Source organism: Falco peregrinus, chromosome 4 (genome assembly GCF_023634155.1).
Source record: "Falco peregrinus isolate bFalPer1 chromosome 4, bFalPer1.pri, whole genome shotgun sequence".
In the NCBI taxonomy this organism is placed as follows: Eukaryota; Metazoa; Chordata; class Aves; order Falconiformes; family Falconidae; genus Falco; species Falco peregrinus.
Window position 1 is genome coordinate 19,667,214 of NC_073724.1, and position 16,652 is coordinate 19,683,865.

A 16,652-nucleotide genomic window follows, 5' to 3' on the forward strand; every position below is an offset into this window, starting at 1 on the left:
CTGGTCACAAGTGGTGTTCTCCCCGGGGCTCAGCACTGGGGCCAGTCCTGTTTAATATCTTTATCAATGACCTGGATGAGGGGATTGAGTGCACCCTCACTGAGTTTGCAGATGACACCAAGCTGGGCAGGAGTGTTGGTCTGCTTAACGGTAGGAAGGATCTGCAGAGGGATCTGGACAGGCTGGATCGATGGGCTGAGGCCAACTGTATGGGGGTCAACAAGGAGAAGTGCCAGTTCCTGCCCCTGGGTCACAGCAGCCCCATGCAGCGCTACAGGCTTGGGGCAGAGTGGCTGGGAAGCTGCCCAGCAGGAAAGGACCTGGGGGGTCCTGGTCGATAACCGGCTGAACACGAGCCAGCAGTGTGCCCAGGCGGCCAAGGCAGTCAACGGCATCCTGGCTTGTATCGGAAATCGTGTGGCCACAGGACTAGGGCAGTGATTGTCCGCACGTGCTCGGCACTGGTCAGGCCACACCTTGAATACTGTGTTCAGTTTTGGGCCCTGCACTTCAAGAGGGACGTAGAGGCGCTGGAGCGTGTGCAGGGAAGGGCAGCTCACCTGGTGGAGGCTCTGGAGCACAAGGCTTACGAGGAGCGGCTGAGGGAGCCGGCGTTGTTCCCTCTGGAGAGGAGGCGGCTCAGGAGACTGAATCCCACTCTGCAACTACCTGCAGAGAGGCTGTGGGCAGGTGGGGGTCAGTCTCTTCTCCCAGATAACTAGCGACAGGACAAGAGGAAACATCCTCAACATAAGCCAGTGGAGGTTTAGACCGGATATTAGGAAAAATTTCTTCACCGAAAGGGTGGTCAAGCATTGGAACAGACTGCCCAGGCGAGGCGGTGGAATCGCCATCCGTGAAGGTGTTAAAAACCCAACAACACAGAGATGTGGCACTTAGGGACATGGTTTAGTGATGGACTTGGCAGTCCTGCGTTAATGGTTGGACTTTATTATCTCAAGAGTCTTTTCCAACCTAAATGATTCTAGGTTTGGGAGACCTATCTAAAGAAAACAGCAGACAACTTACTTCAATAACTATGTAAGAAGGAAAAAGGAATGGTGTAATGCAGCAGTAGAGTTCCTCAGGGCACCTTCTATACAACAGCACGGATGCAGGAGAGGTAACATCTCTACAGATCACATCCAACACTACACAGCCTTCAGAAGTTTCTTGGGCTTCAGTAATGCCAAGAGTTGGGCAAGTCAAGCTTCACTGTTCTCCCCTAGGCATCCAGAGACTTGTGCAAGCGCGGTTAGCCAGTTCTTTTGTAACCTTAAGGTCTGTAACTGCAAGCACAGAGCACAGCATGCTGATGATAATGTAACACATTTTCTTCTTGTCTGTTTTATCTCCAGTTTGGCAGGTGTCTTTTGACATCCTGATCACATGCTAAATGGTTGTCTCCTAGTTCAACTGTGAACCAAAAAAGGCAGCAGCACTACCCTGCACACAGCCCTGGCATTCATGTATTTAAGAGAACAGAAGAAACAATAATTCCTGGCATAAAGACTACGCCGGTGGAACCCGCTGCTTAAGTTGAGCCATTCGTCTAGTCCATCATATCTCTGAAATTCAAAATTAATCTAGGGGAAAATGCAGCATTGCAGCTTCATTAAACACTGCAATACACATTTACCTAAATATATATTTATGCAGGCAATCCTCATCCGTTTTCATTCTGTTCCCTCCCTCAGCTTCAAAGCAGAAGCACCTTCCTTCCACAAGAAAAACATGTTACTTCAAAAGGAGTTGAAAAATTTATCATAAAAGCAACAGCATACTGAGATCCCGATATTTTTCATTTAATTTCTTTTTAAGACATGCAAAAAAAGGTCTGTGTAGGGAAGAACAGAGAGGGCCATTTTATTATCAACAAAAGAAAAAGCAGACATTATCTTGCAATATATGCTCCCCGTTTATAAGTCACTTGATTTGAAATACATTAAATTATGAACTACAGTCTAGACTAAAAAGCCCAGGCTTCTTTCTCAAGAAGGTTATATGGTGAGCATACTAAGGTTTAACTGCAAGATAAATATACCATCAATAGAAGACTCTGCATTTCTAAAATCTAAGCCTTCATTGAAGCAAATGAGATTTAAGCACTGGCAGACAGAATGAACCAATTCAACTTTTGCTGTGGACCAAAACCTAAGTAGAACAAAAAACCTTAACAATCAATGTGAAGAGTGCTAAGATACCATGCACCCAAGCTTTTAAGCATGACTGCACACATCTCAGAATATACCAACACACATTTCTCTTGAAAATGTCACTTGTTTTTAAGGACTGTCTGTGCTGCCAAAAATCTGTATGTTTTCCATGCTGTTTCATTAAATAGGTTATTTTCCTGAGCAAGTTTCTCAGAGCAAAATGTATGGCTTTTTAGGCTGTTGAATTTAGAGTAGCACAGGTTTAAAATTAATTTCTTTTCTTCAATACAGTGGCTATTTGGTTTGAGAAACTGGAAAGAGCACATTATGCAGCCTAGATTAAAAACAATTCACATTAGGATGAAAGTGACAAGGTAACATGGAGAGAAACCATTATCAAAGCAGCAAGACCATTTTCATCTCATCTCAAATTCTCTAAAGAGAAGGCAAAACTATTTTTTTTTTTTTTTAAATCATCGGCATCGCTGGCAGTTCGACAAAACCTTTAACAAATCTTCAGGACCTCTTAACAAGGACAAAGACTAGAGAGGGAGGGAACCACTGCCATCAGCTCTGCCTGATTCTGCCTGGCATGGGCCCCAGAGCAACAAGCACAGAGGGATTATTGGAGACTGTGGCAGTAGGAAGCTGAGGAAGTAAATAAAAATGAAGATGGGGCAGTCATTTGTTGGCTGTTTTGGCCCATGTACAAAATAGAGGACCTGAAGACTGCTTTAAAGCTGGGGGTTGTGGGCTGAATTTATGTCAAACCTTATTATGGTCACATTCCAGCTTATACTGGACCTGGCTAAGAAGCGGCTTTGGGCTTCACCAGCAACTTATGTAAACACACGGCATAAACACAGAAGACTTGAGAAAATGACAAGAACATAATTTTTGGAAGTATTATGATTAGAGATTAGAAGTGTCAACACTGGTTTTTTTACAGATATAATGAATTACCTGTTATCTGAATTTATCCTACCATTTTCTGCTTCATGTAACACAGATATAGTTAAAAGCATAGCAGCATGCATTTATAATTCATTTTTTTATTTCTGGGGAGGACTTCCGTAACAAGTACGCATCCAAGGCAAGATGCTCATGGATCTCAATGATGTTTACAAAGAAAGCAGACATGTCATGACTTTACAAAAGCCAAGCAGTCATGATGTGGTGGTTTCAGCGATGCCATGTGTAACACCTGCCAAAGCCAACAAGCACTCTGTATCTGAAAGTTATTCTAAGCATCTAGCCAAAGATTCCATGGTGAGCCAGCTGCTGATTACAAGACGCAGCTCAATCTCTGGGGTCCCAGGTTTATACTCCATCTGCTCAATCATACATGTAATATCCAGACCCAAACTAGTTTTACTATAGTTTTGGTTTGTTCTTTGGAGAAAAAAAAAAAAAACAACCAACAAAAAAACCCCCAACCAAATGCAACAAAAACCCCACAAACACCCCACAGTTCCATGCACACTTAAAATGGAGATGAGCACCTTCAAATTAAACTAAGTGGGGGGAAAACCACATTCATCAGACAAGACTAATTTTTTGCCAGTTCTAAGTGTTGTTTTTACAATTAATTTTGGACACTGAGTTCAGCACAGATGGCAAAATAGCTTCAGTCCTTCAAGGAACTCGTATAATGTATCCTAATTACTAGACATAAAATTCAGCACATAGTATCTGTTCAAAATTGCTAATATAATAAAACATATACCAATATCTTCTATCTGAACACTCATTCTGTTTAAGCAGGGAACTAAGCACACCTAAAGTATCTTCCTACTCTGCATATTCATGTGACTCTGAAAACACATACTTTGCCAAAGGGCAGTTTTATGAAAACTGTTCAGCAAGTCAAGGAGCTGATCGTCTCTGAAACACGCTTTCCTTCAACAGTAATGTGTCACCCTGGCACTTGAACATGTGTGGGTGCAGGTACCTGGTTTCTTCCACACAACAACAAAAAGCAAAACCCAGGAGCAGCGGTCCCCACCTGTTTTTGGACATCAGCAAACCACTCATCAGGGGCTGTTAGGAAGACACTTCCCCCAGAGGGCTAGTTATCCAGTAATTGTGTATAGCAGGGTTTTTCCAACATCCCTCTGAAACAGCTGGTACTGCAGTGTCAGCAGCACGACTAGATCGACCAATGGCTTGATCTGAAGTGTCAGCTGGTACACTCACAACACCTTAACGATGCTGGCACACACAGGTGTAACCACTCCCTTTACATTAATGCAACGTTCTTCTAGAAACTGCAGCATTCCATTTGACAGCTGTTTGCATATCAAGCCCATGTCATTCTACTTTGCAGTAATAAGTACAATTAATATAGCAACCTGCTAGCTAGTTTGACATTAAAAGAAACCACTAGTAAATTGTACTTCTCTAACCAGCATCTCATTCTACCCAAAAAAAAGCTTGATTTTGCTGTATTTAAAAAAAAAAAAAAAAGAAAAGCCACCAGCTTAGGCTGAGCACTGCATGAAGAACATGCAGGTTTGAAGGCAGAGGAAATGGATGTGCTGTGTTTTCAGAACCACTTCTTGTGACTTCAGTAGCAGAGTTTAACTGAAGTCAAGGAAGTTAGAAGGCAGCATTCAAGTATCTTGATTTCCTTTCAAATAAGCAATGTACAGTCTCAGCTTTGTCATCTTTAAACTGTGTGACGTGTCATCCAAATATAAATTCAGACAGTTCCTGTGCTGCACTGAGCTCCCACTCAAAAGCAGCGAAGCAACAAGCAGCGACATAAATCTTTAAAACATGTAGGCGGTTCTGCTTATTCCCCATTCCTCTCTTTCTGCCCCTGCAATGCTCCTCTACCGATACCTCCTGCATCAAGACTTCAAAATCCACCTACACTGGCAGCGGATGAGGAGAGGCAATGATGAGAATCTCAAGATACAAGGCTCCCAGAACATCTTCTCTGAAGGAGAAATATAAATCCTTCTGTACTCCACGAACCTTCCAGGCCAGTGCTGTGCCCACCACCCAGGCATCAAGCCTTGCATTGTCAAGAAAAGCTCTTTTTAAAAAGAGCTTACAAGGAGGCAAAGGAATGCACCTACTTGTAAGCTCTGCTGAAGGGGGAGATACTATTTTGCATCTTCTGAAAGATACCTTTAAAGAAGAAAACAAAGCCAGAGAATGAATGTAGTAACATTTTGGATTAACAGTGAAGGAAGTGGAGTCTCCTGATAAAATATACTAACTCTGTAATTATTTTAGAGCCAAGGAGCCACAGAGCGAGACCTCCACTGCACTTGCTCCTTGAGTTGGCTCCTTTCAGTATGTCCCTTCTGTTCTTTCCCTGGTGTAGGATGAACTTGGTACATAGGCTAGCTCTACAGGATTTACTGCAGTAGAGCATCACCTCTTGCATTACAGCCATAATCACAATGCGTGGCACAGAGCCACATAAGGTATCTGCAACAAAACCCAGGACAGACAGATTTCTCATTAGAGGTGCAGGGAGGGAAAAGAAAAATAAATACCTTGCCTTCTCTTGCTCCCTGTCATTTCAGGGCTCTGCTCAGAGCTGGGGAAAAAAAAAACCCAGTACCTCAGCAGAGTGGTACTGACAGCTGCTGCTACAGCAAGACCAAAGAACCAAGGAAGCTGCCACGGTGCCAGGGAGCATAAAGAACATAGATTCAGGAAGAGTACTTGTCTGCTTGATTAGCAGAGCCTATACGCTCAGCCTCTGCTTATACCAGGAAAAAAAACAAGCCACCCCAAGAAGAAGCAGTTCTTTTGGGGAAAAAAGCATCATGAACAAGAGTGAAAAGGAAGGAAGGGAAAGGTTGTATATGGCAAAAGTAATCTAAATTGAGAATTTACCTGCATACTATTCCAATGCAAGAGGTACCACATCTCAGCCTTGGTGCTTACTGCTTCCTGCTAACGCAAAAATGCAAATTTGTCCCATTCCCTGATAGCAAGTGCTGACTCGCAGAAGGCAAGGGGAAAACCACCTCACTTGTTACCCACAGGACACTACGCATAATCAGAGGATCAAGCAACAAGGGGTTTCCCAAAGATAAGAAACTAGTTTGAGCTGCATTTACTAGCACTTCTCTACAGATTCATTTCTTTGGTAGAAGTGGGTGCTTTTATCCAATCTGTTTCTCTTGTCAGGTCATGGGAAAGTTTAACAGAAGTAAAGCAGTAGTGCCCTTCCCTGGCCAAAGCCCAAGTCCATACAGACCTGGCTGCAGAGGCATGGGGAAGCAGGGAGGGCTATGGGGGAAGAGTCGTGCAGAACTGGGAGCCTCTTTCCATGCTGCTGGGCTGGATCAACTTCCATGTGGCTTTTTTCTTTTAACTTGCTGTCAGCAGACCTGACCTTCCTAGTACTTTCTATTTCTGAATTTATTACCAGCATTAAAAATTAGGGTCTCACACAAGTCTTCCCCATGCCCAAACCAGCTGCTGATAGAGCACGCCGGTGCTGCCACAGGTACTTGCTCCCAGACCACCTTGCCCCTTCTCTACCAGTGTCCTACAGCCATCTGTGTTGCGCAGCTCAGGTGTGTGTTGGGTAAGGATAGAACAGGACAGCCAGGACATCAGCAGTTTCCCACAAACAAACAGAAAGCATACTGGTGAGCACAGCCAAGGAAAGCGTTATTTTTAGCTAGATTCCCATGTTTAAACACACCACAGCAGAACTGCTTACTTGAAGTTAATGCACACTGCTTAATCACATACATGTAATAACATAGATTAACTAAAATCAGTAAGATGCCCGTCCCATTTTTAGGGAGCAGACCTGCCAGCACGTTGCCCCATGACAGAGCAGAACCCCCTAAGCTATACTTTTAACTGTAGCTAAAGAGACACTGTAAAGTCGTGACACTATCATCTAATAGTAAGCTGATTAACTGCCAAGCACACAAATCAAGGCTATCACCACACTGGAGTTTAAATATTTACTCTTAAAAACTCAAGTAACAGAAAGTCTCCTCTGTTTCTCCAGTCAGGAGAAAATTCCAGATTAAAAAAATAAATCATCAGGTTAAAAGGGACCTACAGAGGGCATCCAGACCTTCCTCTGCTCCAGCCAGGGCTTACATCTCAGCCAGACTCCGTTGCTCAGACCCTTCCCTGGTTTGGCTCTTCCAGTCTTGAAGTATTAGGACTCCACAGCCTGTCTGGGTGCCTGTACCACCGCATGGCCACTGTCACGGCAAAATTTTTCCTCATATGCAGTCAAAATTTTTCCTCATATGCAGTCAAAATTTTTATTATTCCCTTTGTCACCTAACAATACATTGCTACCACCTTCTGACGGCTTTGGCTTTCCTCTTCCCTTTATTCTTAAGAGGGTGGGGTTTGTTTGGTTTTGTGTTGGGGCTTGCTTTGTTTGTTTTGGGCTTTGGTTTTGTGGACCTTTTTTTCCTGGGTGGGTTTTTAGTGGGGGTTTTTTTTGTTGGGTTTTTTTTTTTGTGTGTGTGTGTGTTTGTTTGGGGTTTTTTTTGTTTGGATTATTTTTTTTTAATTTTATTTTTATTTTTTTTTAATGCTACCCAAAATTTCAGTCACTTTACATTCAGCTGAGATTTACAGCTCTGAGTCCTTGTTCTGGAACTGTTCCTTACCTGCAGCATTTGTAACTGGCCTGCCATCCTACTGAGCTATTTATTTATGCCTTAAAACCCTCCAAACTTTCTACTCTTACTTCCTGTAAATTTCTTCCTATAACTTCATATAAAGAGACTTACTACCTTGTGGACTTTTACTCACTGATTCTCTACCTCCATCTTCTTACTCCTTTCCTCACCCTCAATAATTCCACTATGCATAAATCAACTCTATTTAGATAAATCAAAGGAGAAAACAGAAAACCAGAAGAAACCTCTGAAACCTTACAGAGGTTAGGTTTGGTATTTTTGTTAACGGTAAAGAAAAATATTATGAATTTCAAACTAATACTCTTAATAAAAAGACAATGCTACTGGTGAAGAATCAATTTTAATAGCCATTACAGTATCTTCCTTAAAATGAATATCCTAGACCATAAAACCCAAACACAGAAAAAACTGAACAACACACTGCAAGAAATAGAAGGAACAATCAATGGATTAAAGTACAGGAATGAAGAATGCTAAGGCAACAAAGATCTGAAGAGTGAATTATCTTGCTTTCTAAAGAGGCATTTTCACAGAAACTGATTTGACATTTAGGAAGCAAGATATACTGCTTTTTTTTTAAAAAAAAAAAAAAAAGAAAAAAAAAGGCAGAGATGTTATAGAAAGACATAAGGACTGAAGCAACTCAAGCCATGTCCTCTTGTTTCATGGCATGAAACCCACATTTTCTTTTCAAATTGTCACACACTGGTACGAGGTTATCACGCTATCACAGCATGGAAACAAAACAAAATTAGATCCACAATCTGTTCTTAGGACCTAAGTGAGTGGGTAATAAGTTTCTGCTCTCAAATATGAAATCAGTCACTGTGACTTCATCTGTAGGGCAAGCTTTTCCTATTAAGAAACTCTGAATGGTTCAGTGTGCAGCAGAGACTAGTAACTCTGGACTGTCCCAGTGTACTTCAGTATCATGTCAGGATGACAGAAGACATGTTACAGCTGACTTTCGAGAGTCCCAGTGACCACCCCCAGCAACAAATTTTTGAAGCTGTTTTAACAGGCTCTGGAAAGAGCTTCTTTAAAAAGGACAAAAAGGCAATGGAGCAGAGGAGAGGGGAAAAAGAGACAGGGGAAGGTCCCTACAGACTCAGCTCTCCAGCACATGCCTGCTTCACGCTTCAGAAGAACAACCACCATAGCTGTCCCCGAGGACACAACTTACTTCCTGGCAGTACTGGAGAATCCCTTCCTTTGTCCCAATGCAGGTCTTGGTGCCAGAGGGGTCGGATTCCCACTTTGCATTCTGCACGTTCATGTGCATGTTGAGTTTCCCACAGAACATGGCGATTTGAGGCTCTGCCAGCAACCCAGCGTTTCCATCAGCAGGCACCTGGAAGGATAAGGGGAAAAAAAAAAAGTTTTGATCTTGTGTCTTAAGAGTCCATCCAAAGCAGGAACAGCTCAAGCAAGTCTGAACCAAATCCTACACTTACCCACCCATGACAACAAGACTGAAATTGTTTGATTCAGGCAGATTTGAGAAATGTAAATTAAGTCTTCACAGAAATCCAGAACACAGATTTTAAAGCTGTAACCAAACTGTTTTGAGGCCCAAAACTGTCCTCCTATCAACTTGGGCTCAACCTAGAACAACATGCATACCTGAGGCGTAATTACAGAAATTTAATTTTCCATACCTACTTGGCATACCAAGGGGAAGGGTTCGCTAACAATTAAAAAAAAATTAAGTTTTCCTCAAGCATTTTCTAAAAAAAAACCCCACAAACCCCACCCAAACAACAACAAAACCCCACAAACAAACAAACACCAACACGCCACAATGTACCCTTTTTTCAAGCCCCTCTCTACTTCCTTTAGTATCATTCCTTGTAAAGATGGTGGGTTAAAAGCACCAGCTTCCACCTATGCTGTGCTTTGAATGAACCTTAAAATACAGTGGCTGGCGTGGTACCAAAATGGGACTACTGAAGGTCTAGCCCACAGCAAAGTATTAAGAATACCACCTAACATTAAAGTACCCACGCTTAAGACAGGCTGCCTGGCGTGCCTCCCCACCGCCTCCTGAGGCACGCTGCCCTCAGCACCCCGCTCCCTCCCTCCTCCTGTGCCCAATCACCCCTTGGGTATGGAGCCAAACACCAGAGCTGCCCTCAACCAGTTCCAAATTAAATGCAATCCTGGAACATCTGGGAGCTTCCTACCTGCATTTATAAACCAACTAAATCTTCCTCCCCCACAAACCTCAACATTGGTTTAAATGCCTCCTGTGGAACCACAGCATTAAGACAAATAAAGAGCTCTTTCAGTCCTCTTCCCTCTGGTGCAGCCAACCTCAGAAGGTATAAGCTAAAAGTACTCACTTCAGTTTTACCATATAAGAAACACCACAAAAAACCAAATCTCCTCGTTGCGTTAGGTTTTTCAAGGGAAAAGCCAACAGCTCTCCATTGCCCCTCATGCTCCAAAGGAGCATGTTTAAACAAACACAAAAAACCTTCGTGAATTTTATATGCCTACAGTAATAAAAAGTATCACACCAAGAAACACTGCAGAAGTCAACACCTAACTACCCTAACGCATTACCTTACAACTCTAAGTTAAAATGCCATAATTAAACCAAGTATTTATTTTTTTGTATTTTTTTTTAGAGAGGAGGAGAGAATATTTTCCTGCCTGCTTTAAGATGTTAACATGTTACCACAATTTAGCTTAAAAATAAAGCATGAACACTGCTGGCAGAAATTTCCCTTTACTATTTCAGTTTCTCTTCTCCTGTGGAATGAATAAACTCTGTACAATGCAACAGTAAGCCATCACTGTCTTTCCACTAGGTAATGAGAGAATTTTCCAGTAACTGGGATGACACCTTGTCTGGCTTGTCTTGATCAATAAAACTATCACACGCTTACTCCTTCTAACATCTTCAGAAACTCTGGAGAGCATCTCAAACATGACACATCTATAACACATAATTGCAAAAAAAATCTTCCAAATTAATGAATTTCCCTCCCCTATAGATGCAACACAGCCCTATCAAAATTTTAATAAAACCAGAAGCAAGTCATTCCACAGGCAATGTGTGAATGTGAACTCTATTCACAGTCAGCTTCTCCAACTGAGATCTCTATTAAATTAATAAAGTACACAGCAGTCATACTGTGGCACATTTAAAATTTTTTTTCACTCAACATCATACATTGTAAATTTATGGAGATTTTGCCTTGTGGCTTTATAATAGGGAACTGTTTGGTATCCATAGCCAAGATGACAGCTAAAGCTGGGGGGGGGGGGATAAAAGTGGCTGTTTACTTGGAGTACTATCAATTTAACTCTTAACATGACAACCTATGACTGTCTACTTATTATCTCATTCCCTTCAGAAAAAAATATGACATCTCCCAGCTTAATAATATTACCAGAGCAAGTCATGATCACATTTAGCTTTCTATATTTCGAGCAGACAGGGGCACACTAATGAACTGCTCAGCACCGCACTTCATCTTATTGATTAGGCCAGCTAAATGTTTCTAATCATAAAGAAATACTGGAGCAATTAACAGACACTGTAAACAGAACTAAAGCATTTAGATCACGATCATGAATAATTCAAATACTCAGCTTGTCAAGTTGAACTGTGTTAAGAGTGTCCTTAAAGCAAGGATAGTAGGTTAATGGATTTGTCTGTTGCATCTTAGCTGGAGATATAACACTGAGCTTTCAAATTAACTTTCTGTAAACAACCAGATTGGAAATAACACCTTTTTAAACAGTTTAGATCAGGGGAGGAGGACATTGAATTATTTTATGTCTGAAGGCAAGTGCCTGCTACCACAGTGCAGTCCTGGTGTTTAAACTGAAAGCCTCTCACCTTGAGTAATAAGCAGCAATTTTATACATTCCACTTTCAGCACGGTACCGGTGAGACTTGCAGTGACACTGTGAAGTTTTAACAGGAGAATAGACTCATTGTTGAGACAGCCTTTGTGTTATCTCCCTGCTCCTTCTATAAATATACCCCTAATTCAAGTTTTGTTGCCATTTGATATTTCATTTCTGAAGAAAGTAAGCAGCTGACCTGCTATGGCACTTCTTCCTATGAAAACTGGCAGCTGCCTGCTTGTCAAGAAATTACTCTTACTGCACAACCCACAAAACCAGCTAACATTGACGGAGGCTTTTCTGCAGAGATGATGGCCAAAAACACAACAGTCAAGCCTAGGAGCACTTTTTGATATGGTTACCTATATCCTACATTTAGAGCTTCTGCTGGGCCTTTTCACAGTACCTGAGCAAGACACCCCTATTAACAAGCGTATGACTAAAAGATTTCCCTTCACTCAGTTCTGCAAGCATATGCTTCACAGCATTGTTACTTCCATTTACCCAAGAGTGAATGTCACACACACAGTGACTGGCAGTTAATTCTAACATTAAAAAAAGGAAAACATAATTTTTTCAGATGGTTGGCCAAAACCCTACAGCTGCTGCATTAAGGACATACTGCAGTGTGTTCTTCTACATACTGTTTTTCTCTGCAATCATTCAGACTACAACAAAGTTTGCAGGAAAAAGCCAAAATCCATCAAGTTAAAAATCTGTTCCTGGGCCAAAACAGCTAATTATACTAAATAATAGGTAGTTAAGAAGAGTATTTCTGGTAAGTCATTTTCTGATTTCTCCCCATTTCTCTATGCAGCCCTCTACAGCAAGCCTATGTAACACAAAGCCCTTTGTTACTTACACCAGAGTCAAGCAGCAAATCAAAACCTGGTAGCAAGATGCACCACGCTGCCCTTCTTGCCTGCGCCCCATGACTGAACACAAGAGCATTCCCAAGGCACCTGCTGAAAAAGGTGCCTGGAAGAGATCAGTTCTCATAGCCTTGATTTTATGGAATCTATTTTAATCCAGGGGACATTCCTAAATTAAGAATAGTAAGGTAAGAAATTAATTCAAGAAAGCATTGTTGTAATTTAGTTTTTATAAGGCTGATTGATAAGAGAGGATGAAACCCAAGAAACACACAAAGCCTCTCAGGCTCCTTTGGTCCGGACTGGTGCTGGTGGGGCTCTCCAACAGTTACTGTCCATGCCTCCTCTCAAACCTGGGGGTCTCTCCCACCTACACAAATCTCAGTTTTATAAACACTTCAGTAGTTCCTTATGTTTTAAAATGCTCATTATGACAAGTAACCCTGAGCCGGTAAGGCCTGCATGCCAATTTCCAACCCTGCAACATCGTTCTGCTCAGGTGCTCAGCACGGCATCCATTGGTAGGAAAAAGCACAAAAAAAACCCAGTGAAGCAAGGGACAGTAACAAAGTTATTGCACACCATTTCACCTCTCACGCAAACGTTCAGAAGTGTTCACTTCCGACATGCTCACCTGCCTGTCTTGTGTGTTTATACAGATCTTCCACCTTCAGCTCTCATGGCAGCCTCTGACAGGGAATTTTGCCCCTCCCAAAGTTAACAGCTCTTATAACTAAATGATGAAAACTTCTCCAGCTGATTTACTTGAAGCACCTCTAGGCTATGCTGCCATGTGAAAACTAAGCTTCACCCAACACTGCAACTATATTTTCACTAGGATGGTGCTAGAAAAGATTTCCAGGGAATGAAAGGTGGGCTAGAAACTGCTGGTGAGTCTATTCTGAGATCTCCAGGTAAGCAACCAAGTGTCACTTACGTATTGCATATTACACCAAGAGAAAGAAACAATTCAGCTTTCTCCCTTCCCATCGAGTTTGTACTGGAAGCCTCAAGCATCAAAGCACTTGGGGAAGAAACACAGTTTGGTTTTCTCCCCAGGGACTGCATTGTGACAATGCTTCGCTATTAAAGCCAAGCCAAAAATAAAAGATTAAACTTAGCTGAGATAACGAGTTTCAAGAGAGGTCTCTAGTCTGCAAAAGTTACTGATAACATAAAGCCAATGAATTATTGCCGATTTTAACAGAAGCATCCAACAGCAGTTTCATCACAAAGGGGACTGAACAATGGGGAGGAAGTCACGGAGCAGCACTTGCTTTAAAACACATATGCTTAGGAAGATGAAAAACAACTCAAAAAAAAGGCAGGAGAGTGAAATGAGAGTAAAACTAGATGCAGTAATAAGCAATTTGTCCCATACATGCTGTTGTAACATGAATTCATGAAACACTGGTTACATCAAAAGTATATCCAGCTAATGTACGTCAGTTGGTGAAGAATTTTATGTATCATTCAAGTTTGTTTTTTTTTTCCACAGCCAAGGGTTTAATTATTTCCATTCCCTCCCTGCCAAGAATAATTATCTGCATTACAATGCAATTAAATAATCAAGTGCACCGATCTACACAGATAAGCAGCTTCTATACAGTAATGCTGAACAACATAAAGCTACAGTCCAGTTTGTTACAATAACGCCTGCAGTGGCAAATCTCTCCTTGACTAATCCTAAAGCTCTCGGGCAGATTAGTCTCCCAAAGAATAATTCATGCGACACAAATTACATTAACAGCAACTATTTGCTTTATTAGTATTCTGCAAAAGTAAAAACTCCAAGCATATTCATGAAACTGTAATCACATATTATTTTGCCTGTTTTGCATATGACCTCGAAGAAATAGCATGTGCTTTTTTTCCTGCCTCTTGGCAAATCATTAAATAACAGTTAGACCAATTAGCACGCTGTCTCAAGGTTACTCCAAAAGTTATGCTGGGATTTTCACAGTATATCCAGTTTTCAAAGACCAATCAAAATGCTACTCATCACTCTTACAAGACATCTGGATCAGAAATCAATTTCTAGAATGGGAACTACCTAAATGTGAAAAATGACAACTACAGGATTCTGAAAAACATTACCTTAATCGATCATACACTACTTAGAGCTCTATATAAATACATTAGTCTAGTATGTCACAAGACATTCAACACCAGCCTGACATTTTTGATACAGAAAACAAAATTATTGTTAGACATGTTTTAATTATTAACTTTCAAAAGTGAAGTAAGGGTACAAGTTCTGAAAGAAAGGCTCGATGGCCATGGTAATGCTCAGTGCTACAGCAGGTTCTCCCTCAAAGAGTTTTACCATTTCAGAGGTCTGTCTTCCAGTCGCAAGACTCATTTCACCTCCACTTGTGTACATCTTCCTGCATGCTCCTATGTCATGCTTCCTTCTTATGAGCAGCTAAATGCTGAAGTCCATTCAGCTGTTTCCCCACCAGACTGTGTCAAAGAAGTATTTACAAAACTGGTCATATTAGGACAACACAAGATAAACCCTAGCAAAGCCACCTGAATGACACTGTTTAATTACTGGAGGCTGTATTTGAAAATAAGTGTGTCATGGAATTTTTCTGTTTGTTTTGTGAGGCAAAACAGTTATTCCAAGTATTTATTTGATGACAAAATGTCAACTTAAATACAACACAGAAAAAAAATAAGGCATCATGCAAGCATTAAAAGACTTCCCATGTTAAGATGTAGTACAGAGATGCCTCTGCCTTCCCCTCTTCCAACCCTGGTAACTCAACACATCTATTTGAGGAGAGATTCAAAGGGTCTTTAGTGCACCTGTGCACTCCACATCCACATCGCATGTGGATGCCATTTATATGATTTCCGAGACACTCAAAAAGGATTTTGGTAGCAGAGTACAGAGGACTGAAAGAAGTTTAGCTAATTGCAAATTCTTTTTTTTTTTTTTAAATAAATTTAGCAAAAAAAAGTGTTTAGAGATTTTTAGCTCGTTACCATTTCATCTTAATATCAAAAGACCTTTTCCTACCAAGCACCATTGTTTAAGACAGAAAGCATAGCCTTCTCCCCATCCACTTTTCCTGTCATTGCTTTCTGCAGTTACAGAAGTAATTAGTGTATTTGCTAACAGTTCTCCATAATCCCTATTTCAACACCAAGTGTTGGCTTTGTTCACAGCCAAAGCTATCCTCAGAAAACACAGGCTGCAAGGTTTTACCCTCAAGAGGTTTTCCATCAAGGGACCAAAGTAAACACAACTTCCTCCAGATAGCTCTGCTATTAACTTATAATTAATGACAACAACATAATATGAAAATAAGCATCAAACCTTGTATGTGCTATTATGAAACATCAAAACATCAAAAAAACATTCTCCAGAGGTTCCCAAGACTGCTTCTATGACTTAGGTTGTTTTATGCTGCAAACACTAACCTGAAGCCACTTTCATAAGGCTTCAAAGTGTATTTAATTTGTATTAATTGTTTCATTTGCAATTACTTTCAAGGAGAGGCCATTCAATAACAAGCTCCATATCTATAACCTATTCAAGAACAACAAATGCTCTCGTTTTAGGAAACAATTAAAATAACTCCTCCCTGCTTTCCATTTTTAACACTAACACCAGTTCCAGCCCTTCAACCGAGAAGTCAATGACTACAGTTGTAAGGTTTAACAGCTTCTGATGAGAATTATATATATATATATATATTTATATATATATATATAAAGGGGTTCAAATATTGTGAAGAATTAAGCATACTCAAGTAACACATCACCCTTCCAACCCATGCCTGTGCTTCCTCCAAACTTTCATACCACATTCAGGTTGAAATTTGAGGTTTCTTGGTAATTGGTAACTAAAGTGGCATGAATTTGCATGCAATGCAGTTTGCTTCCTCTATGACTATTAATATAAGAAATTTTATCTTTGAAGTGGGGCTGCTCATAGCTATTTTTTCCTGCAAAGAACAGAGGTAAAAATAAAGTAAGTGTTGAAGGGCTCTCTGCTTGACCTTACACATTTGCTGAGCAAAACATGAGATAACCTTGTTATCCCCAGTGGAAAGACCAAGTTTCTTCCACCGGACTATGTCTGGTTTGCTGCACCCTACAAGTGC

The 16,652-nt window shown here is 41.0% G+C and overlaps 1 protein-coding gene across 2 annotated transcripts in view; it reads right to left on the reverse strand.

Moving 5' to 3' along the window:
- Window positions 1-16,652, reverse strand: part of APP (amyloid beta precursor protein) — a 229,123-nt gene that overhangs the window by 172,975 nt on the left and 39,496 nt on the right. For both annotated transcript variants that reach the window (XM_055801199.1, XM_055801198.1), the window contains exon 2: window positions 8,988-9,155. In XM_055801199.1, coding sequence (XP_055657174.1) covers window positions 8,988-9,155 — 168 coding nt within the window. The remainder of the gene's footprint in view (window positions 1-8,987; window positions 9,156-16,652) is intronic.